The sequence below is a fragment of the Melopsittacus undulatus genome, chromosome Z, assembly GCF_012275295.1.
Source record: "Melopsittacus undulatus isolate bMelUnd1 chromosome Z, bMelUnd1.mat.Z, whole genome shotgun sequence".
NCBI lineage: Eukaryota > Metazoa > Chordata > Aves > Psittaciformes > Psittaculidae > Melopsittacus > Melopsittacus undulatus.
Genome location: NC_047557.1, coordinates 56,157,167 through 56,178,813, shown reverse-complemented (window position 1 = coordinate 56,178,813; position 21,647 = coordinate 56,157,167). Strand labels below are relative to the sequence as shown.

General features: G+C 41.8%; 1 protein-coding gene across 1 annotated transcript in view; it reads left to right on the top strand.

Annotated features, from left to right (window-relative positions):
- SVEP1 (sushi, von Willebrand factor type A, EGF and pentraxin domain containing 1) overlaps positions 1-21,647 on the top strand; it is a 131,036-nt gene that overhangs the window by 105,545 nt on the left and 3,844 nt on the right. Inside the window, exons 39-47 of the mRNA XM_005154848.3 lie at positions 354-584; positions 1,746-1,896; positions 3,167-3,230; positions 7,755-7,928; positions 9,382-9,558; positions 10,440-10,610; positions 17,969-18,064; positions 18,597-18,692; positions 20,970-21,063. Of these exons, the coding sequence (XP_005154905.1) occupies positions 354-584; positions 1,746-1,896; positions 3,167-3,230; positions 7,755-7,928; positions 9,382-9,558; positions 10,440-10,610; positions 17,969-18,064; positions 18,597-18,692; positions 20,970-21,063 (1,254 nt within the window). The remainder of the gene's footprint in view (positions 1-353; positions 585-1,745; positions 1,897-3,166; positions 3,231-7,754; positions 7,929-9,381; positions 9,559-10,439; positions 10,611-17,968; positions 18,065-18,596; positions 18,693-20,969; positions 21,064-21,647) is intronic.

Here is a 21,647-nt window from a genome sequence, read left to right as displayed (position 1 = left end):
AAGAGAGATCCTTCTTAGGATTGCTTGGCACTGTCAGACTGTTTTCCTAACCAAAAGCCCTCTTAGCAAAACCGAGGTGCAGTGCCGGAACTGCACTAAAGTGTTCAGCACTAGAGCCATGAACCCATGTGCTACAGCAGCATGAAGCAGCCAGAGGTGAAGTCTGAAGCTTCCAGCTTTTGCAATAAAACAAATGCAGTCCAGGCATGCTCCTTACAGGGTTACCTGGATATAACAGAGAAATCCCAAGGTGTACTTATGAACAACCAATGCTGAAAAGCCTGACTTTGTAAGTTATGGGTTAGCTCATCTGGGCTGTGTCTCTGTGGTCAGGTCTTCATGATGTGTTGCAGATGCCTGGAAGGCTACACAATGGTGACAGAGGTGGACGTACGCATTTGCCAGGAAGATGGACAGTGGTCACCTCAAAGTATTTCCTGTTGCCCCAGAAAGTGTCCCCTCCCAGGAAATATCACCCATGTAATAGTATCTGGGGACAACTTCACTTTGAACACAAACATCACTTTGTCGTGTGTAGAAGGCTATACTTTGGTGGGAGCAAGCACATCTACATGCAAGGTATAGTGTTACTTGCACTGTTTTATTTTGCTGGCTTTGTTGAATTCAAGAATCTTCCTCCTACCCATGTTACCTTTTGGCCCTTAATTGCATACAACATAAAAATTAAGAGCATGTCCTGCAAAATAAATACAATTCCTTGTTGTGCAGAAGGAGCAATTACTAGTTTTCCATGTGTAGACATATAGAACTATAAATTATTTTTTTCTTTTTCCATCAAAAACTAATGCAGTCCTTTAGAAAAGCATTCCTCTTATAATTTCAGGGGGAAAAAAAACATGTCCAAGCCTGTAAAAAATGAGGTCCAAGGTTTCAAATGTATTTTATACGTCTTAAGATTTCTAATGTATTTTGAGAATTGCATGCAGAGCTCTTTTTCTCCAGAATAACAGGCAGCATGCATTTTAATCCACTGTGCAGCTGTAGAAACTGGAATCCTCTGTGTGTCGAAGAGCAAACATCCTCATCAGTTCTGTTTGTAACCTCTTGTCATATTAGCTATGGACAACCTTGACTTGAGCTTGTAAATAGACTCTTCTAAGTCAATAAGTCTGCTTACAGGAGAAAAGCTAAGCATTCATTTTTTTCGCAGAATCAGCACTTCATAAGGAAAGATTTCCCTTCATTTTGCTGTTTCAAATATCTGTGGAAGTAGGAGTGGGTCTGTTTGATGTATCCGTTTGTATCTGTTTGATGTATTCAGTTTGTATCTGTTTGTATCCGATGTATCTGTTTGATGTATTCAGGTATCCGACTTCCTTAGAGAGCTTGGGAAGGCAGCTGAAGTGCTTAGTCATGGAATCAGGCAGCTGTAGTTTTCATTCTTCTCCTGATGTGTTTCCTGAGCTATTCTGCGATCTTGTATAAGTGAACTTGTTTTCCAAACATGTATTTCTCCATGTACTTTTTGTTCCTTCTGTCTTGTAAGTCCAAGCTGAACATTCCTACCAAAGCTGTGCTCCGGTCTATGTTGACATCTCTAAAGTGTTACTTAAATTACTGAGTTTTACTAAGGATTGTACAGGTACTATTACGTCAACCACATCTGTATACCCACCGCCACTGAAGGCTTTTACTGCAATTTTCCTAACTTTATCAGTTAGATATGAATTAAGCATGTAAAGTGATGCCTTCACTGTTCTAATTACATTTATTTTTCAGGAGAGCGGCATGTGGGTGCCACTGTTCTCTGATGATATCTGCATTCCTGTGTCCTGTGGGACCCCAGAGTCTCCAGACCATGGATTTGTGGTTGGCACTAGATACAATTACAAAGATGTGGTTCTTTATAAATGTGATTCTGGCTATGAATTACAAGTAAGCGAGCTCAAATCTCCACCATTCTGAGCCTTTAGTTGTGATTTTCAGTTCTTATGTGATGACTGTGAGAATGTATTGTGTCTGGTACATACTGATATATTCCCTTAGCTACTGCAGAAGTTGGGTATCTGCTGTTGTGGTTACTTTCTGTAGGAAGGCTCCTGATACATCTGGAATAGTCCTTGAACCTTTCAGTGCTTTGGTTTGTTTGCTTGTTTGTTTGTTTGTTTTAGCTGAAGGTTGTTTCAGCCCTCTACAGATGCCGCATTATATATACTTGATACCACAAAGAATTGAAGAGTTACTTTCTCATGTATTGCTCTCTTCAATTCACCCAGTCAGGATTGAATTCACTCAGTCTCATAGTATAAAAGTAAGCATTGTTTACAGAATGCTTAGATAACAATGAATTTTATTTGTCGTGTATGTAATACCACTGGGGATGAAGAAGTGGGTTTATATTTAGTCAGATAGGTAGAACTGCTGTTGCAAGTAAGTTTTGGAGGTAATAAGCCAGTACTTTCATACAGTCAAAAGTCCTCCCGAGTTTCTACTCCAGCTTCGCCACCTAGTGTCCATCTGTCTTCCCGCTGTTGAAGAGGAGTACTGTTTTTTTTTCGTTTGGGAAGCAAATTCTATTGTGCGTGATGCCACACAACGTGTCAAATAGCTGCCCTTATCAGTGGATTTGCTTTGTAATGAAAACACATTACTTCAAGAGACAAATTTAGATGTTGTTCTTCATGTCTTGGAATAATATAAGGAATCAGTCTTTGGCTATTAGATTGGCTACAAAGCTTATATTTAAGAAAGAAATAACTATTTATAAGCAAATTTAATGAATGAGTTGTCTGGGGTATGGTCAAAATCAGTGTGGTATAGTTATAAAACACAAGCTTGTAATGTTGTTGAAAAAAACACTAGTTAGATTTTTCTGAGTCATGGAAGGAGAAAATTTGTCATTGTAATATATTCATAGGAACAAGCATGGTAAAAATCACAAGAAAATTTATGCTCCAGGAGAAAAGAAAGAGAACTGACTAACAAGTCCCACAGACTTTTGGTTTATAAGCAATACTCGTCATTTTGCAGGAAGGAGTCGTACCCTAAACTCTGTTACTAGACATGGGCTGTAGCATTTAACTATCTCTTTATGTGGGCTGCACATGGAGGGAAAACATCCTGGCCTTGCTGGATACTAGAGTTGATGGGAGAAAATAGCTGTCAAAGTAAAGTTGTTCTTTGAGCATTTTCTTTTGTTTCACAGGGTGATACAGAACGGACTTGCCAAGAAGACAAGCTCTGGAGTGGCACAGTGCCGGTGTGCAGAAGTATGTTCCACCTGAGTTTATAAATTACTGTTGGTCAAGTTACACAATTGCACAACAGGAAACACTAATGTTCATTTTCCCTTATTACTCATACTGTCTGCATTTGCTTAAAAATTTCGGTAAGTACTGTTGATAACATCCTGGAAGAGCTGCAGGATTGCTGGGGTGTGCAGGCAATAATATGAAGGCAGTCACTACACCTTTCTGCCTTTCTTTCTTTTTCTACCCCTAAGTAAGCTGTGCAGACAGTTTCCAAATTTAAATAGTTCTGATGCTTGAGTAATGATTTCTGGGATTACTGAAGACCTCTGAATATGTTGGTTGCCAGGAGTCACAGGTATTTAGCATCCTCAAATGTAACTCTGTGGATACTCATTCCCAAAGGTATTTCACTTCTGTGAGATGTCTGATGCCCAGTGACTGCAGTGGCAAAAGAGGAGATGTCTATATAAATACTTACGTGGACATCAGCTGTTGGCTGTAATTTGCTACAGTGGAATTTCATGAGGCTTCCTGCCATCACAGCCACAATGGATTTTGTCTTTTAGCAGGAACTAGAAGCACCAAGCATGGTACTGTTCTACTACACAGGGGCAAATATCTGGGAATGCTCAGATAAACTGTCTTCTTTCGCTGTTTCTCAGAGTAAAACCTGTGGAGTAGCTGTGAACTGGATACAACATATGCATTATGTCTGATTGGAACATATTCCTTGTGTTACAGGGGTTTCATGTGGGCTCCCAGACATGATAGAAAATGGATCTGTTCAAGGAGAGGAGTTCCTTCTTGGCAGCGAAGTATTTTACAGCTGTGACCCTGGCTTTGAGCTACAGGGACCAAGCCGAAGGATTTGCCACGTTGACAAAAAGTGGAGCCCCTCTGCCCCTTCATGCATACGTAAGTAGCAAGCACAGCAACACGGTGGTAGCTTTCAGGAGAGCCAGAGAACAAAGCAAGAGGGTGCTTTTGCTGGCTTCCTCCCAGTCTCCCCCTCCAGCTGGAGGGCTGTGGCAAGAGCAGCCAGCGGAAAAGCTAGCAGAGAAGTTATCAGTGACAGTTCCTCTCTGATCTGACAGGAGCTCCTTTTGGCCCATTAAAATGCTACAGGCATGGAGTCATGCCCAGGTAGGTAAGGGAGGACTGTGGTCTGCTGTCTTTATTGTGCTTTCCATTGTAGTGTGCAGGGCCTTCGATACCATGTGCCAGGATGGGTCGTCTCTGCTATGCCAAGGCTAATATGTCCTTCCTGCACTGTATGTCTGGAGGTCAGGAGTCTGTTCCCTAGGATCAAATCTTGATTCTCTGTGATGCAGAAGGTGAAAATTGCAGGAGCATGCAAAGAAAGATTTATGACTTATTTCATACAGCTTATAAAGGAAATGCCAAGACTTTAGTCTTTACTAATTTTTTTTCCACATTCTCATGGTGATGTTGTAGTCCTACTCCTTGCATTCTTCTCTCTCACCTTTGATAAGTTTGGTCTCCACAGTAATTGTGGGACAGGGGGCAAGATCTTTCTTTATTGTCATTTATTCTTGGGCACATCTTGAGATTGCCTTCCACTGTATAGAGAGCAAAAGGAGGCTGCAAATGCACTTTCTGGCCTGCTCTGGAGAAATATTCTGGATCACTCTGAACATGCTGTTACTGTAAAAGTCGGTCAGATAAACTCTCTAAAACTAGATTTGGAGTTATAGAAAGCAGGCATTCTTTATTGCAGCGCTGGGCACACATGTGAATAGTTTCACAAAGGTGAGCTCACCCATCACTTGCCAGCTATATATTTAACATGCTCATGCATGCTTACAGCTTTTCCAGGGAATTATTTACATATACATGAGATTTTCTGGGAACTAATTATAATGTTTGCATTCAAATTACACATGCACTTTCTTGCTGAGTAGGGGTCTCTGATGGTCACTAATAGTCTTTCTCACTGTGTTTGCTTCATGACCTCAGTGCTAGTGCATGCTCTCAAGATCCTAGTGCTGCATTAGCAGTGGTATGTCCTTGCTTCTGTTCTGTTCTAGTCTTGCACCACATTGGGCACTACTCTGCCATCTTGAAGGCTGGCATCCTTGGTCATATTTACTGTCTCCTTAGTTGTTATCAGTCCCACAATGTTCCTTCCCTTGTCAGCCAGATATTCGTTACTCCCTACATGTTAGCAAGTTAGAACAGTTTGCTCTACTTTACTATGTTAGTTTAAAGCCACACACACTATTGTTAGTTTAAGCTTGTAATTTAAGCCTACAACACCTCATAGCTTATAACACCATCAGATACATTTGGGCACATTCTTTCTCAGGTGCCTGAAGCCTGAACCCCAGGAGAGAGGGAAGGCAAGGCATTGTATAACCCTTTTCCATATAATACTTCATAGCTGCTCTTTCCCATCTTTCCATTGATTCAGTGTGTGAACAGAACTGTCAGTGTGTAACAGATAAGACAGAAAGGCCTTCCTTGACTATTTAAAGCCAGAAAGTTTTCTTCTCTCCTAGGAATTACTTGTGGACTGCATCCCTCCATAGAAAAAGCAGAGGCCATTTCTACAGGAAACACATACAGGAGTAACGTGACCTTTGTGTGCAACACTGGATACCATCTTGTCGGGCCCCAGAACATCACATGTCTTGCCAGTGGGAGCTGGAGCAAGCCATTGCCATCATGTGAAGGTAACTGTTCAGTTTCATGGCCTGGTACACTCTGATCTGGGATAAGCAATAGCTCTTCTCTTGTGTGTGCATATCATATTATCATAAATCTGGGAAAAAGATCTGCAATGTGCATCAAAAAAGTGCTTGAAAAACAAAATGTGTCACAGGGAACACTGCCTGTTTCCAAGCCAGAAAGAGCTTGGACATTTTCCTAGGGTTTTCATCTGCAGTTTAACAAGCTAAATGAGAGAAGAGGTTACTTGCCATGTCAGAAAATCAACCCCCTAGCAGAAGGTGATAGGCTGTGAGGACAAGTAACTTTTCTCCCAGCAGCCTTCTGTAGTCAATTATTAATTTGTTATTCTTTTTGTGGTTTTTGGGCCCCAAGGACAGTCTCAATAGTTCAGCCTTTAACCTCCACAATCCTCACATGAACAAATGCTATGAATGTATGATTTTGCAAATGACTGCTTTGAGGTGCCACCTCAACAGAATGAGTGCCAAGCGAGACCTGTCTGTGTCATATGGAGTGGGTGGAAACAAGGTTATCAACACAATCCCAAGTTTGAACAGATAGCCACTATTGTTAGATGGCTCTGTTCAAAATGTAAATTACATAGAAGCTTATTAAATTGCAGCATCATAAACTTCAAAGTATGAGTGTTCTCCATTTCTGGCCTCTTTGCCATGAAAATACTAAGCCTGGGCTTCACACTTTTCCTTTCCTCACAGAAACACACTAGTTCAATTCTTGCCCATTGCACTTCCTTTCAAACTGTTGTCCCTGTTGCATATGCCTCAAATCTCACAAACTAGATGCTCGACCCAGCATCCTGCTTGCTTTTCTAGCTGCTCCTGGCATTCGTTCATGGAGCTGACATATTGATGTCTCCACACCCAGCTACACACAGATTCAGGGGGGACTAGCATGCTGTGACAGCTTCACCAAAGTAAGACCAAATGGAAAATGATGATCTTCCTTTCAAGGCAGAAGGGTAGGGTCCTTGCACCAGAGCTAGGAAGACTGCTTGAGGGCTAGGGACCATCAGATGCAGTACTGGGAAACGACAAAATGCAGAGATCATTGTGCCCAGCAGTACCTAATGCATTGCAGATTCCTTATAGTAGCAATCTGGAAAGCTGCTAGGGGACATCCACATAAGAAGAGGTCTCTAATACCTAGTCAGGCACCTAAGAAAAGTCACACACTATCAGTGCTGAGCAGATATCAAAGACGACCATCAACACTGACCACAGCCGTTTCACTAAATCCTCTCTTCCTCTTCCCTGATGGCCTTGTCTCTCTCTCAGAGTTTAATCTTCAGTCATCACATTACACAGACCACCTAGGAAAATCAAATGGAAAATGGGACACAGAATAGCGTCTCTTGTGTAGCAGTAGTAACTCAGTTTGGACTGTCTGCCTGCTGGCTTGATAAACGCAGCTGAGAATCTTGAGAGGGGCAACTAGTAATATCAGTGGCCTATCCTGCATCTCACTGATATTACTTGTAAGGTGAAAAGGAAGGTGCAAAGGGCTGAAAGTTTCTGGGGTATCTCTCAGTGTCAAGAAAGAAGCATTTCCATGTTCTGATGCAATACAAACTCAAAAATGTGTTCTCTCCTCTCCAACACTGCCACTTTTTGCTGACCTTAAAAATATGTAGCTGTGGCTTTTCCCTCTCACTGGGTGGAGCTCCTTCCCTAGGTTGGCTATGTTTGATTTCCAGGGCTACTGAACTCTCATCAATGCTCCTCATAATTTATTAGTCTGTGGCTGCTACTTTTAAATATATTATGTAATTCAGGAATTGTTGAAGTTTAGGTCTAATATTAAGTGAAATTAATAAGAGCTCTTGCTTTGCAGAAACCCGATGCAAAGTTCCAGTTTCCTTGCTGAATGGGAAGGCAGTTTATGAAAACAATACATTTGGAAGTACAATAACATATTTCTGCAAGAGGGGATACAGCTTGGAGGGGGAACCTGCAGCAGAGTGCACGAGAGATGGAAGATGGAGCAATCCCTTGCCTCTCTGTAAACGTGTGTTAGCTTTATATTGAAAAAGTGGTCTCAGTTTGTAAGCACGAAAGGCTAGGCTGCTCTTCATTTAAACTGACAATAAATGAGGGCAAATTCTGCAGATCTTTGTGGAAATGTGCTATAATTTTCTTCTGTAATTTCTGGAGTGGCCACGCACAGAATTTGTCACTTGTAGTTTAAATAATTGGCTTGGACTACATTGGGAGATCTGTTGGTGTGCAACTCATTTTTTACAGAGGAACAAAGGAAGCAGTTACTGAGAAGTGTTAATCTTGTCTGAGTGGGGTTTTGTGACAGTAAAATAGCAAGCTGTGTTCTGCATAGTTCCCTTTAGTTGGAAAGCTGATATAAAATGGAGTCAGTTGTAGTCAACCACATAATGTATGAGAAGAAGGTAAAAGAAGTTTGGAGAAGGCAAAAGGGAGACCTTATTACTGTCTACAATTGACTGCTGGGGGAATGTAGAGAAAAAAGAGCCAGACTCTTCTCAGAGGTGCACAGCGATAGGCGGAGAGGCTGTGAATGTGAAGTTGCAACAAAAGAAATTCCAGTTATGTATTTGAAGAAACTTCACACCATCACAGCATTCTAACACAGGAGCGGGGATCCAGAGAGGACTTAAAATTTCCATCCTTGGCAATACTCAAATTTCACCTGGTCAAGTCCCAAAGCAACTTCTGACCTAGTTGGCCCTGCTTTGCAGAGGTTGGGACTTCACGGCTGTGTAAATTACTCTGTGAAACAGCACCTTATGCACATGTGCATTGTGCACATACACCTTTCCTTGTGGCTGCATGTGTCTGTAACTAATTTTAAGATCCACTGTAGTCTTAAGGTGGTTAATTGAGACATGTAATTCTTGTATTGCAAAGGACTCCTAGGATTTTAGTTTCAGAAAACTGACATCAGTCTCTGCTGTATGTAGAGTCCAACCTTTTCCACATTCGTAATGAGATCAATATTCCGTGCAAAAGTAGCTCATCATACTTACAACCAGCAATAAATAAGAATATCAAAAATTCTAAACCCTAATGAATGTTGTTGTAAATCTCTGCTCAGACACCTGTATTTTTGCTGCTCTTGATTGATCCAGCCCCTCAGAACAAGAAGTAGGATATGTCTGGCTCCTTTTTTTGTAGTAAGGTTATGGTAAACAGGAAGAACAAGAGAGAATGGTTTGATTGTAACAATTAGGATATTCCCCTATTAAATCCTTAGTATATCTTCTACTGGCATCAGTAGAGTATGATAGCAAGCCATCTGTCAGCAGAGCATTAAACCTTCTATTTTTATTATTTTATGTCGCAGATCTCATAATTTTACAAATTGGACTTGTGCCCAGCATTCATTTCTATTGCTTTTCATATAATTCGATTCTGAAATTTGCAGAAACTATTCTAAAATATCCTTTTCTTTCCCTTCTCCTTTTCCCTCACACCCTTTCTTTGAACAGCAAACCCTTGTCCTGTTCCTTTCATAATCCCAGAGAATGCCGTTCTGTCCGAAGTGGATTTTTATGTTGGTCAGAACATATCCATCAAGTGCAGAGAAGGCTACCAACTGAAAGGACAGTCTGTGATCACCTGTAATGCTGATGAGACTTGGACTGCAGCCACAGCTAAATGTGAAAGTAAGTACATGAGGTACAGTTCCACAGGGCTTGGTGCTCTCCAGGGGGCTGGTAACCACAACTGTGTCACACAGGAGAGAGACGGCATGGACCTGTCAGCAGAGTTCTCCACCTAGGTGCAGTTATTCTGGGAGAAGAGAGCTTTTGTCTGTTACTGCCATTTGAAGAGATTGATTGCTTCAGGAGATTCAGGCATATAAAGGTGGCCTAAGAAGCTCCCTAGAAGAGCTGTTTCTTCTATTTTTTGTAACAGTACTATTTCTTTAAAGGGATCCAGAATATGACTATGTAGGTTGATGCCCCATGAGCATTTGTCCCACTGTGTACTAGGCCCAACTGTAATTTTCTTCTCAGCTGGGATTAGGCTGTTGTATACCCTAAATATTCTGAGAATTACTTCTGTGAGATTATGGGTGGTGGAGACAATGGTTGTACGGAGAGGTGCTGCCCTTTATTGTGTTTATTGACACTGACAGAAGACATAGTGTCCTTTTGCAGGCATGTCTGAAAGCTTCTTGGCTTCTTGCAGGCAATTTTGTTTAGTTCAGACAATGACATCACCTCACTCTACAAACCCAGTCTCATATTTATCCTTGGGACCATCTGAAAGTTTCTGGTCTGTATGGTGGATATAGTCATTGTTGCATTACCTAAAACTGCTATTGCTTGTCATCTCCCTGCTCACTGGGTGTATCTACAGATTCTCACGGAGAATCTGAGGTGAGTGCACCATGAAGAAGTCCTGCTTACTGATTTCTCACCAGAGGTGTCTCTCTGGCACCTCCCAGGTCCTTTGTCCGCAGTAGCATGTCCAGGGTTAGAAACTATCATATTTCAAACTATTGCAGCTCACCAGCCTCTGGGTAATTTCTTTTGTTTAGAGATATCTTGCGGCCCCCCAGCTCACACAGAGAATGCTCTGATTCGTGGTAGCTTCTATCAGTATGGAGACATGGTCACCTATTCATGCTACAGTGGGTACATTCTGGAGGGGCCCCTGCGGAGCATTTGTTTAGAAAATGGAACATGGACAACACCACCTATCTGCAAAGGTGAGTCTTTTTTATGCACAGCAGCATATCTTGCCGTAAGCACAGAGGTGTCATCCTAGCTGCCATAAAGACAAAAGTGACATTTTTTTGCTAGTTTCAGTACAGTCATAGTTTCACCCAGTGCCTTTTAAAGTGTGGGATGTTGCTTTATTTCCAAGTGGAAGACAAGGCTTCCACAATTTTTCTCTTTAGTCCTTGCTAATCTTACAGTTCACTTTGATACAATGTTGTATCCCACACCTAAGATCCTCTCTCCTCACATCTTCTATGAGAAAGTGACAGAACCAGTCATTTTTCTGACATGCTGAGCTGTTTCAAATAAGCACTGCCAGTCAGTTTTCACAGTCAAAGATGAAGCACTGCAGAAAAACAAAGAGATTGAGTGGTTGCTTAGCCTCTCACTGTGTTTAGAGCATGACCACTCCTGAAAATTATTTTGCAATAAAATAGTTAAGGATAGGTTGATACAGCTCACTAAATAATACAGACCAAGTACTACAGAAAATTCATGATTTTAACAAACTAGCAAAGACAAAGTCTAGCCTTTCCACCCTTGGCATACCAGCAGGAAAATGTCACCTTGTGGTTTGTTTAAATTACAGAATTAATTCTTTCATACAGAAGATTCAGATTAAAAAAAAATAACAGAAAATGGGGGAAATTAATACAAATCATAGATGACATGATAAACTAAACAGTTAAATATAATCATCTTCAAACACTAACTTAAAACCAAGGATGAGGCATAGCAAAAAGGTTTCAGGGTCACAGAGCTTTGATGGAAAAGACCTTACCATCTGCCATTTTCGCATCAGAAGCTTGACTAGCCTGCTGCTGCTGGGTAGCTATAGAGCAATGAGTTAGCTGCACCCTGAATTCTTATCTCAGGTGGTGTAACAGCAACCATACTATAGTTAGGTATTTTGCTTAGAAATATGAGTATTAAAAGCAAAGAAACCTCAGGGCATATTAGTAGCCAGTCACTAGCAGCCCCATTCCCTCAGCTTGAGAACTCCCACAGAAGAGGAAAGGTGCCAGAATGCTCACCTGGGAACATTAAAGCCCACATCCAAATTGCCAGGTCTGTCTCTTCTCCTGCAAGTCTCAGCTCCCCATAGAAGCAACAGTACTTCCTCCCTACTTGGCTATTTGCTTCAGTCTTTAATTGTCACACCAGCCATCCTCAAGGTACTCAGTTCTCTGAGTTGGATGGCAGAGATGAGCTGATTGAAGTCTCCTTAATTCAGGAAGAAATGGTTAGCAACCTCCTGCTCCACTTAGACATATACAAATCTACGGGGTTGAATAGGTTCCACCCAAGAGTGCTGAAGGAGCTGGCAAAGGAGCTTGCTAAGCCCCAGAGGATTTGAGGTTGACCAGTTTGATGCCTCTCTGAAAAAAGGGCAGGAAGGAAGAACTCAGAAGACTACAGGTGCATCAGTGAGCTCAGTGCCAGGGAATGTCATGGAGCATATCATCCTGAGTGTGATCATAAAGCACATACGGGAAAGCAGAGGGCTTAGGCTCAGTCAGCATGGGTTCATGAAGGGCAGGTGCTGCTTGACCAACCTGATCTCCTTCTATGGTAAGGCCACCTGCCTGGTTGATGAAGGAAGGGCTGTAGACATTGTCTGTTTGGACTTAAGTAAAGCATTTGACACTGTCTCCCACAGTGTTCTCCTGGAGAAATTGGCTGCTCATGGCCTGGATATGTGTATTCTTCACTGGGTTGGAAACTGGACGGATGTCTGAGTCCAAAAAGTCGTGGTGAATGATGTCACATTTAGCTGATGATCCATCCCTGATGGTGTCCTTCAGGGCTCAGTGTTAGAGCCGGTGTTGTTTAATGTCTTCATTGATGATCTGGATGAGGGGATTGAGTAAATTTGCAGACCACACCAAGTTGGGTGGGAGTGCTGATCTGCTGAAGGATAGCGAAGCTCTTCAGAGGGATCAGGACAGGCTGGATTGATAGGCTGTGGCCAATGGTATGAGGGTCAACAAGGCAAAGTGCCAGATCCTGCACTTGGCCCAATACAACCCCATGCAACACTACAGGCTTGGGGCAGAGTGGCTGGAAAGCTGCTCATGGAAAAGGACCTGGGGTTGCTGACTGACAGCTGCTGAACATGAGCCAGCTTGTACCCAGACAGCCAAGGCGGCCAGCAACATCCTAGCCTCTATCAGCAATAGTGTGGCCAGCAGGGCCAGGGCAGTGATCATCCCCCTGCACTGGGCACTGGTGAGGCTGTACCTTGAATCCTGTGTTCAGTTCTGGGCCCTTCACTACAAGAGAGACACCGAGGTGCTTGAGCACATCCAAAGAAGAGCAACGAAGAAGCTGGTGAAGGGTCTGGAGCACAAGTGTGATGGGAAGTGGCTGAGGGACCTGGGGGTATTTAGTCTGGAGAGGAGAAGGCTCAGTGGGGACCTTATCACTCTCTACAGCTACCTGAAAGGAAGTTGTAGTGAGGTGAGGTCAGTCTCTCCTGCCAGGTAACAAGTGATAGAACAAGAAGTAATGGCCTCAAGCTGTGCCAGGGAAGGTTTAGGTTGGATATTATGAAAAATTTCTTTACAGAGAGGGTGCTCAGGCATTGGAACAGGCTGCCCAGGGAAGTGGTGGAATCACCGTCCCTGGAAGTGTTCAAAAACTCTGCAGATGAGGCCCTCATGGTATGGTGACATAGTTTAATGGTGGTCTTGGCAGTCCTGGTGTAATGGTTGGACTTGATGGTCTTAAAAGTCTTTTCCAACCTAGTTGATTCTATGATTCTGTGATTTTTGAGTCAGAAACTCTCTGGAGATGGAGAATTCTGCACTGAGCTAAGCCTGCCTGATCAGGGTCCCCTCACCATTTTATTTTTTTTAATGAGTTATGGCAGCAAGATACTGTGAATACTAAGATCTAGACAAGCTTGGTTGCCCTACTCTATGAAAGCAAGCACTCTCTTAGAATTCTGTATAGTTACAATTGTCTTGCCTAAAAATCACATATCGATAGGTGATTTTTAAGGAGACCCAGAGCCAAAGAACCAGGCCTGTCACTCCTGAACAGGAGTTTCAGGAAAAGAAGATGCTCCTGAAAAACAGCTTTCTTCTCATTATGTGACCATGGTTTGTCACTGCCATGAAGAATCATCCGTCAAGTAGCCAAATAGAGAAGATGCACAGTAAAAGCACCTGGGCTACTTCATGTGTCAAGAGGTATCAAAAGTCCTGAACTTATACTCCCAAAGCACTGAGCCTTTTCTGAAAAGTTTGCCAAGTATTGTGTCATTTCTGTCTAAACTGTGATGACTACAGAATTAAAGGGATCTCTGCATGACAGCTACTCTACTTAAGCTTGAATTCATAAAAAAAAAAATTTGCATATTATCTCTTCAGATTGTAATGATTTTGATTCTTCAGCTGCCCCTTTAGTATCACCAGCTTTACTTTTTATGCTTATTTAATATTTGTTAGTTACACAGAACCCTATTTTATGCAAGAGCTGTATTTTTCTGCAAAGAGAGGTTCTTGCCACTGGTTACTATCAGCCTGGAAGGGCCTATCTGCAAAGCACTTTAAAATATGTTTCCGATTTGCAACACCATTGAGTCTACTGCAACTGCTCAGAGGAATAAGTTTTACGGAAAATTACTTAAAAAACTAAGGGATGAGGTGGACAGATTATCAGGGTGTACTGCAGGAGAACAAAACACAACAACTTGCCCTTTGGTGTACAAAGGGAGAGGAAGAACAATATCCACCCCCTCTTTTCACCTGAAAGGGGAACTGAAAAGGACTAAAAGGGGAACTAAAAAGGACTAACAATGTTTCTGAGAGGAATGGCCTGTGTTTTCATGACACATGTCAAAGTAATCTTTAAAAACTGTTGTATAATTCATTTGGGGATTTGCCTAACAAAAGGCGTACAGGATCCAAGCCTTTGTGATCTACATCAGAAGCAGCATAAAAGCACTCAATGTAATGACTCACACTGCATTTCTGGGTTTTGGCTCTGTGAGCTGGTTGCTAATGTGTTCTAAACCTTCTTGAAATGTTCTGGCCCAGTTAAACAGGTTTGTTAATGTAAATATTGTAATTAAAAAGGAGACATCATTAGCTTCTTTGGAAGAGCTCTCACCACAGCTGCACTTGCATGAATCACTGCTGCTTAGGGATTGCAGGCCAGGTTCTGGTCTGAGTTTCAGGGCAAGAAGTATTAGACTGGGTCCGCCAATCACAAACACCTGCAGGACTCAGCAGGCTGCACACATGCACACAGTTTGTCTGACTCCAATTTTTTCTCTCTGAAATGATCTAGAATCTGTGTTGTCTCTTTGCCCTCTGCCCACATCTTGCTGTGGTCAGAGAGTAGTGAGAGTGGTCAGTGTGGAACTGCTAACCAAAAAGTTCATACCCTGTCAGCATAGAAGAGCATAGTGAGAGGACAACAGAGACATGGAGGAAATTTGCTGGCAAAGATGAGATCAGATACCAGAAATTATATTTTCCCCTTCTTACCCGTGTTTGTCTTGCAGAGGTGTAATGGTTTTGTGTCCTGTGGAGGTAACTCTCTGGCATGGATCCCAACAAGGGGATCTCAAAGAATAGGATTGATACCATGAATGTGAGATCTACTACCACTAACTGAGCTCATAATTGATGGTTCCCATTCTCTCGCCAGCACACCAGGACTGCATTTGCCCTGATTGCTTTCACAATAGCAGAAAAAGAGAATGAGATCCCAGCTTAACTTCCCCCCCCAAGACTTTCTCTAGTCTTGTCTGTCAAGTGAAGAATAATCCCCAGAGCTACAGACACAGAGTCTCTGTCTGCCTGAATTGATGTATAACAAGTGCACACCTAGGGATGATACTGTCTCATTCAGTTTCACAACCAGGGCCTGGGCAGAAATCCAGGAAAAGCCTATCTCTGCCTGAGATCCTGGATCGCTGATCGAGCTGGAGTTCCAAAGTGATTTCTGTAACTCATGAAAAATCCACATCTTCTCCACTGACACAGAAAGAGAAAATACATTTCAGGGGGCATTTTTGATGGGCTTTGATTTTAACATGGGATAATTAGTTATGCACAAACCTTTTATCTCACATCCTATTATACATCCATGGGATATTGTTTAAGTGGTGTGGATCACACAAAGCTTTAAATGATTTTTGTTTCAACTTTTGTAATTTTTCATTGCACAAAAGAATTCTGGTTGGCACACTATTATGCTTTAGCCAACACCCAGACAAGCTGTCTATGTAGTCATAACAACCATTATAACAAAAAAATGTTCAAAACATCTGTTAAAATATTGCAACTTCCGTGAACCTGCCAGGGCTTCAGGTCCCTTCCCGTTCTCATTATCAGCTGACATTTGATGTGAAGGCTCTTGAGATGGAAAAACAAAATGGCAAAAGCTTTGGCCTCATTTCAAGAGACTCCAAGCTATAGCTTGCAGATTGGCATAGCTTAGCTGCAAGAGTGGCTCAAGTTTGGCTCTGTCAGGGGAAGATTTGCATTCTTTCCAATGTGGAGCTCAGGTCTGAAGAATATTTCCACATGCTAAACCACTATTGGTATTTAATACTAACATTGAACAAGATCTGAAACACTCAAAGCCTAAATTCATATTTTGCTGAACTAATTAAAGATAAAACACAACAGTTCAGACTGAGTTTCCTGAGGTTACTTCTGTGTTCATAACTACCACTAATTAGAAGTTAATCTGATTACTTATTTGTTCTGTAGTATCATCTCAAAGCCACAATTTTTTATCTTCTGTGTATAGTATGCAACCCAACATAACGAGGATTGTACTTAAGTCTGACACATTTGTACATAGCTTGCCACCTGATTTTGTAAAGTAGTCCTGGTTTCCCTGTATGTATTAGCCAAGATCCAGCACAATGTCATATTGACGTGGTGAAGTCCAAAGCCTGTACAGACAACATGTTGGGCTAGCATGATAAAGTACACTTTGAATTCCTCACTTTTATGGTCAGGTGCTCATTAACAGGTATACAAGCCAGGGAGCACCAGTCAGTGTGAATCATAGAATCATAGAATAGTTAGGGTTGGAAAGGACCTCAAGATCATCTACTTCCAACCCTCCTGCCATGGGCAGGGACACCTCACACTAAACCATATCACCCAAGGCTTCATCCAACCTGGTCTTGAACACTGCCAGGGATGGAGCATTCACCACCTCCATGGGCAACCCATTCCAGTACCTCACCACCCTCACAGTAAAGAATTTCTTCCTTATATCCAGTCTAAACCTCCCCTGTTTAAGTTTCAACCCATTACCCCTTGTCCTGTCACTACAGTCCCTAATGAAGAGTCCCTCCCCAGCATCCCTGTAGGCCCCCTTCAGATACTGGAAGGCTGCTATGAGGTCTCCACGCAGCCTTCTCTTCTCCAGGCTGAACAGCCCCAACTTTCTCAGCCTGTCTTCATATGGGAGGTGCTTCAGTCCCCTGATCATCCTTGTGGCCTTAGCTTTCCTAACTTGGTCCCTAACTACCCTGACAACATCCCTGTATTCATCCCAGGCCACCTGTCCTTGTTTCCACCTTTTATAAGCCTCTTTTTTCCTGTGAATTTTTCTCAGCAGCTCTTTATCCATCCAAGGAGGTCTCCTGGCCCTCCTGCTGCACTTCCTTCTAGTTGGGATGCAACACTCCTGAGCTTGTAGCAGGCGATCCTTGAATGCTAAATGAGGTTTATAATCACACTTTGGGTTCCACAGGTAAACACTTCACTGTGCTACTGCTGCACCCTTGTGGGTCACTGCTCATTATCTCATTGTGGTGGATGATAGTACAATAAAAGTTGCTTGTTCTACCACAGCATTTAATCTTATTTTCGACAAGCCCTATATTATGCCGGACAGCACTATGTTGGTGTTTCATAAGAGTGTTAAAAGAAAGCTTGGTTTTATTTCAAAGTTAATTTAGAAGAGAAAAGAAAAACAAAAAAGGGGGAGGGGATGGTGAGATAGTAGTTTTTGTTTGGAATGTGGTTTTTTGTTTTGTTTTACAAAAGTGAGTGCGGAAAAGCAAATGAAAGCATAGTGTCAGCCTTTAAACATTGTCCAAGTAATTTACCCATAATTTACTGAAAAAACTTCTAAGTTTTTATTGATGCCATTGACAGTTTCTTATTGTCTTAATGGTTCTAACACCTCTGCTTACAGTACCTGGTCCAGCACACAAAGCCAAAAAACTATATAGTCTTTGAAACCAAAGTCATCATGTTTAACTATTTTTGTTTGTTCTACTCTAAACTTTACAACTGTGAAATACAGAATTACTAGGCTTCTAGTTAATCTTTTTGAGTTTGTCATGAAATTGTATTGTTTTCAGCTGTCTGTCGGTTCCCGTGTCAGAATGGTGGCATCTGTGAGCGACCAAATGCCTGCTCATGTCCAGATGGCTGGATGGGTCGTCTCTGTGAAGAGCGTATGTATATCATCCCTGACTGTAATTTTAAGGATGTTGTAGGTAAGACAAGTGAATTTACTGCAGTGGACCAGGTGGGAAAATTAAAGACAAACCCCATAAAAAATGTTAGGTTCTTCTGCTTGTCAAATTAGAGAGAACAGAAAGGACCAACTTTTTTTTTTAATGGATGAATGACCATTCCTTACCATCCCCAAAACAAAATAAGCACTTTTTCAATTGATGCAATTCTGCTTTTGGGTGCTCTTTCACTAGTGTTGAAGAACAGCCTGCTTCAGTTCTTCAAAGTCTGATACTAATAGGGATACTTAATAGTTTTGAGGAAAGAACAGGCATTAAAGCAGAAGAAATATACGTGTTCTGCTGGTTGCTGCATTTGTTTCTTGGCTTCCTTCATTTATCAGTCTGTGATTATGAACCTGATCAATTCATGTTCAAATAATACATAAACATAAGTTCATTTCTTGCTCACTTTATTCTTTGTTTTCATGGGAGATAACTCTTTTCACTGAGTCTCTTCTCCTGTCCTTAGCAATATGCATTCTGCCGTGTCTCAATGGAGGTCGCTGTGTGGCCCCTTACCAGTGTGACTGCCCCCCGGGATGGACTGGATCACGCTGCCATATGGGTAAAACTCTTTTCATCTTCATTTTTTTCTCACTTGTTATGACTACTAGAAATACTTAGCACCATTCACTAAAGAGTCTCTAGAGCTACTAAGCTTCTCACAGGAAAACCCAGGCCAGCAATAACATTCCTGGAGGATTTGCTGTCCCCAGCTGCAAACTATTTTCACAGTAGTCCCTGATGAGTCTTTAAAATTCTCAGAAAGTTTGCTCCCAGAAAGGACAGACAGCATTCACATGACTGATCTCTGCAAAAGGCAGTGCAGAGGAGAAGGGATATCCAGAAAGAAAAAATCATAGAATCATAGAATGGTTTGGGTTGGAAAGGACCTTCAGATCATCTAGTTCCAACCCTCTTGCCTCACACTAAACCATGTCACCCAACACTATTCAACCTGGTCTTGAACACTGCCAGGGACGGAGCATTCACAACTTCCTTTGGCAACCCATTCCAGTGCCTCACCACTCTCACAGTAAAGAACTTCCTCCTTATATCCTTATATCCTAAACTTCCCCTATTCAAGTTTAAACCCAAAGTTCAACCTAAGCTACCCCTTGTCCTATCACTACAATCCCTGATGAAGAGTCCCTCTCTGGCCCGCCTGTAGGTCCCCTTCAGATACTGGAGAGCTGCTATGAGGTCTCCATGAGCCTTCTCTTCTCCAGGCTGAACAGCCCCAACTTTCTCAGCCTGTCTTCATATAGGAGGTGCTGCAGTCCCCTGATCATCCTTGTGGCCCTCCTCTGCCATATTACACAAATTTTGCAGCTGTAGCAACATAGGTGGTAAGGAAGATAGATGGCTTCTTCACTTTTGGAACAGTAATTCAAATCTACTCAGGCTGACTTGCTTTTCAGTAGCTAAATTTAAAATTCTAGTAAGCAGTGGCATCTGTGCCAAAGCCCATTCATAAAGCTCATAACCACAGCTTACGAAGTTATTAAACCACTTCGCATTTTACTTACTAGTTTTGACCTTTTGCCATGACAGAGCAAAGTGAAATGAGAAATATTTGAACTAACTGCCAGTCTCACTGGAATAATTACATGCACAAAGTGAGAGCTAAATGTGTTTCGTTCATATGCTTCATTCCAGAATCAGAAGTCATTTTTAACATTACAAAGTTGGTACACTTAATTGCACAGGGATGGTTCATCTCTGCTATTTTCTGTTTGTGTTTGGCCCAGAGGATGTTGAGTAGTGTATTTCCACCTCCTTTCACATTCCTATGATTACTCATTTCCATTTCCTGTAATTCCATTTTAATCAGTGTTTTCCAATTGTATATTCTTTGCAAAAATATTACCCAGCATTTGTCCTTAATGATATTTTTAGATGTGTTCTCTAGATATGGCATCACCTGCTCAAAAGACTCACAATTTCACCTGTCCTGCAATATCAATGTCTGTGTTTGAAGGACCTCATTGAGTCTCTAAATCTGTTCTGTACATTGTATAGAGCTTTACCTTCCAGTCTCAGAATTGATTGGAAGGCTTAAAGGTTTGACTGTTGTTTGGTTACTTGATGTCCTTCGGTTAGGCTATTGCATAAAAGCAACCATTTTGCAGCTGGCCCAACAGGATCCTACCAGGCAGCTGGTGTTTGTTTTCTTATTAAAATGCCTTGTACCTCTTATGTCACACCTCTTATGGCTATCCAGTGTATTTTTCAAGAACTTACTGTCATTCTCTGCTTCCTTTCCTTGTCTCCATCTTACTCCTTGCCTGCTCTTGATCTGTAAATAGCTTCCTGACCTTTAATGTTCTCTGTTTATGCTGCCTCTTTCCATACTTTTTTACCATATCTGGTGTCTGCTTGTTCTGGCTGTCATATGTCTTTCAAGGAAACACACACAGTTTCTTCCCAGAAATAAGGCCTATTCTCCTGTTGCTCTTCTGACTCTTTTCTTCTGGTTCTTCCTGCTGCTTCCATTTACATTTTTTTGTTTGGTTGGTTTTTTCCTCAACTTGAAGCAAGAACAGAATTTTTAAGGTGAGGTGAAATAATACATATGCTATATTGTACAACTTACACCCTGCAGGAGATAGCAAAAGCAGTAGAGAAGGTCAAAATACTTTCAGGAGAGATGTGTTTGTTAGGCTCCCCTTTCGCAGCAGACCATGTTTTACAACAGACTCAGAGATGATGTTTAATGTTACAGTCTTGAGAGTAGTCCATTCTTCACAGAATAATGCAGGTTGATTTTCAATGCCCTATTCCTTAATCAGCTTGATGTGGGTGTGCTTGTTACTGCAACTCTGTGTTTATTTGTATGCAGCTGTTTGCCAATTGCCTTGCTTAAATGGTGGGAAGTGTATACGACCAAATCGATGCTATTGTCCCTCATCATGGACTGGACATGACTGCTCTAGGTAAGTGTTGTTCAGCACTGTCCCATAGTCAGGCTGAATCACACCCTACTAAACTTTAATATAAAGAATTTTGCATATCCTGAGCACCTCTATATTCTGTAAATTAGTAGTCCTTGGATCACTTATGATTTTTGAGCCATCTGGAAAGGCCTTAAAGAGCAATCCACAAAATGATTACCAAACTTCTAGAAAACTCAGGAAACTACACACTTACATGGAAGCAGACAGGCAAACCTGAAAGGCTTTGGCTTATTTTTAATCATATAAATTGATACGGCTTTTGTGATATAATACAAAATGTTCTTCAGGAAATTTGAGTGGCCTACTGTGTGCAAGTGTTCATTTTGAACTCTATGTACCTCATCTGGATCCAGATTCAAGGTTAGGGCATCACAACGGATGTTCTAAATAGCTTTTGAGGGCTGTAATCATTTAAGCAGTGCAACACAGTGCCTCTGAGTCAAGTCCCAGTTCGAATAACATGGCAGTGCAATCCCTATATCAAAATCCCCAAGGGCCTGGGCTTAGATCTGGTTCATGTGTGCTCTCTTTTAGAGGGTTTTACCAGTGTTTGTGTTTTGGCC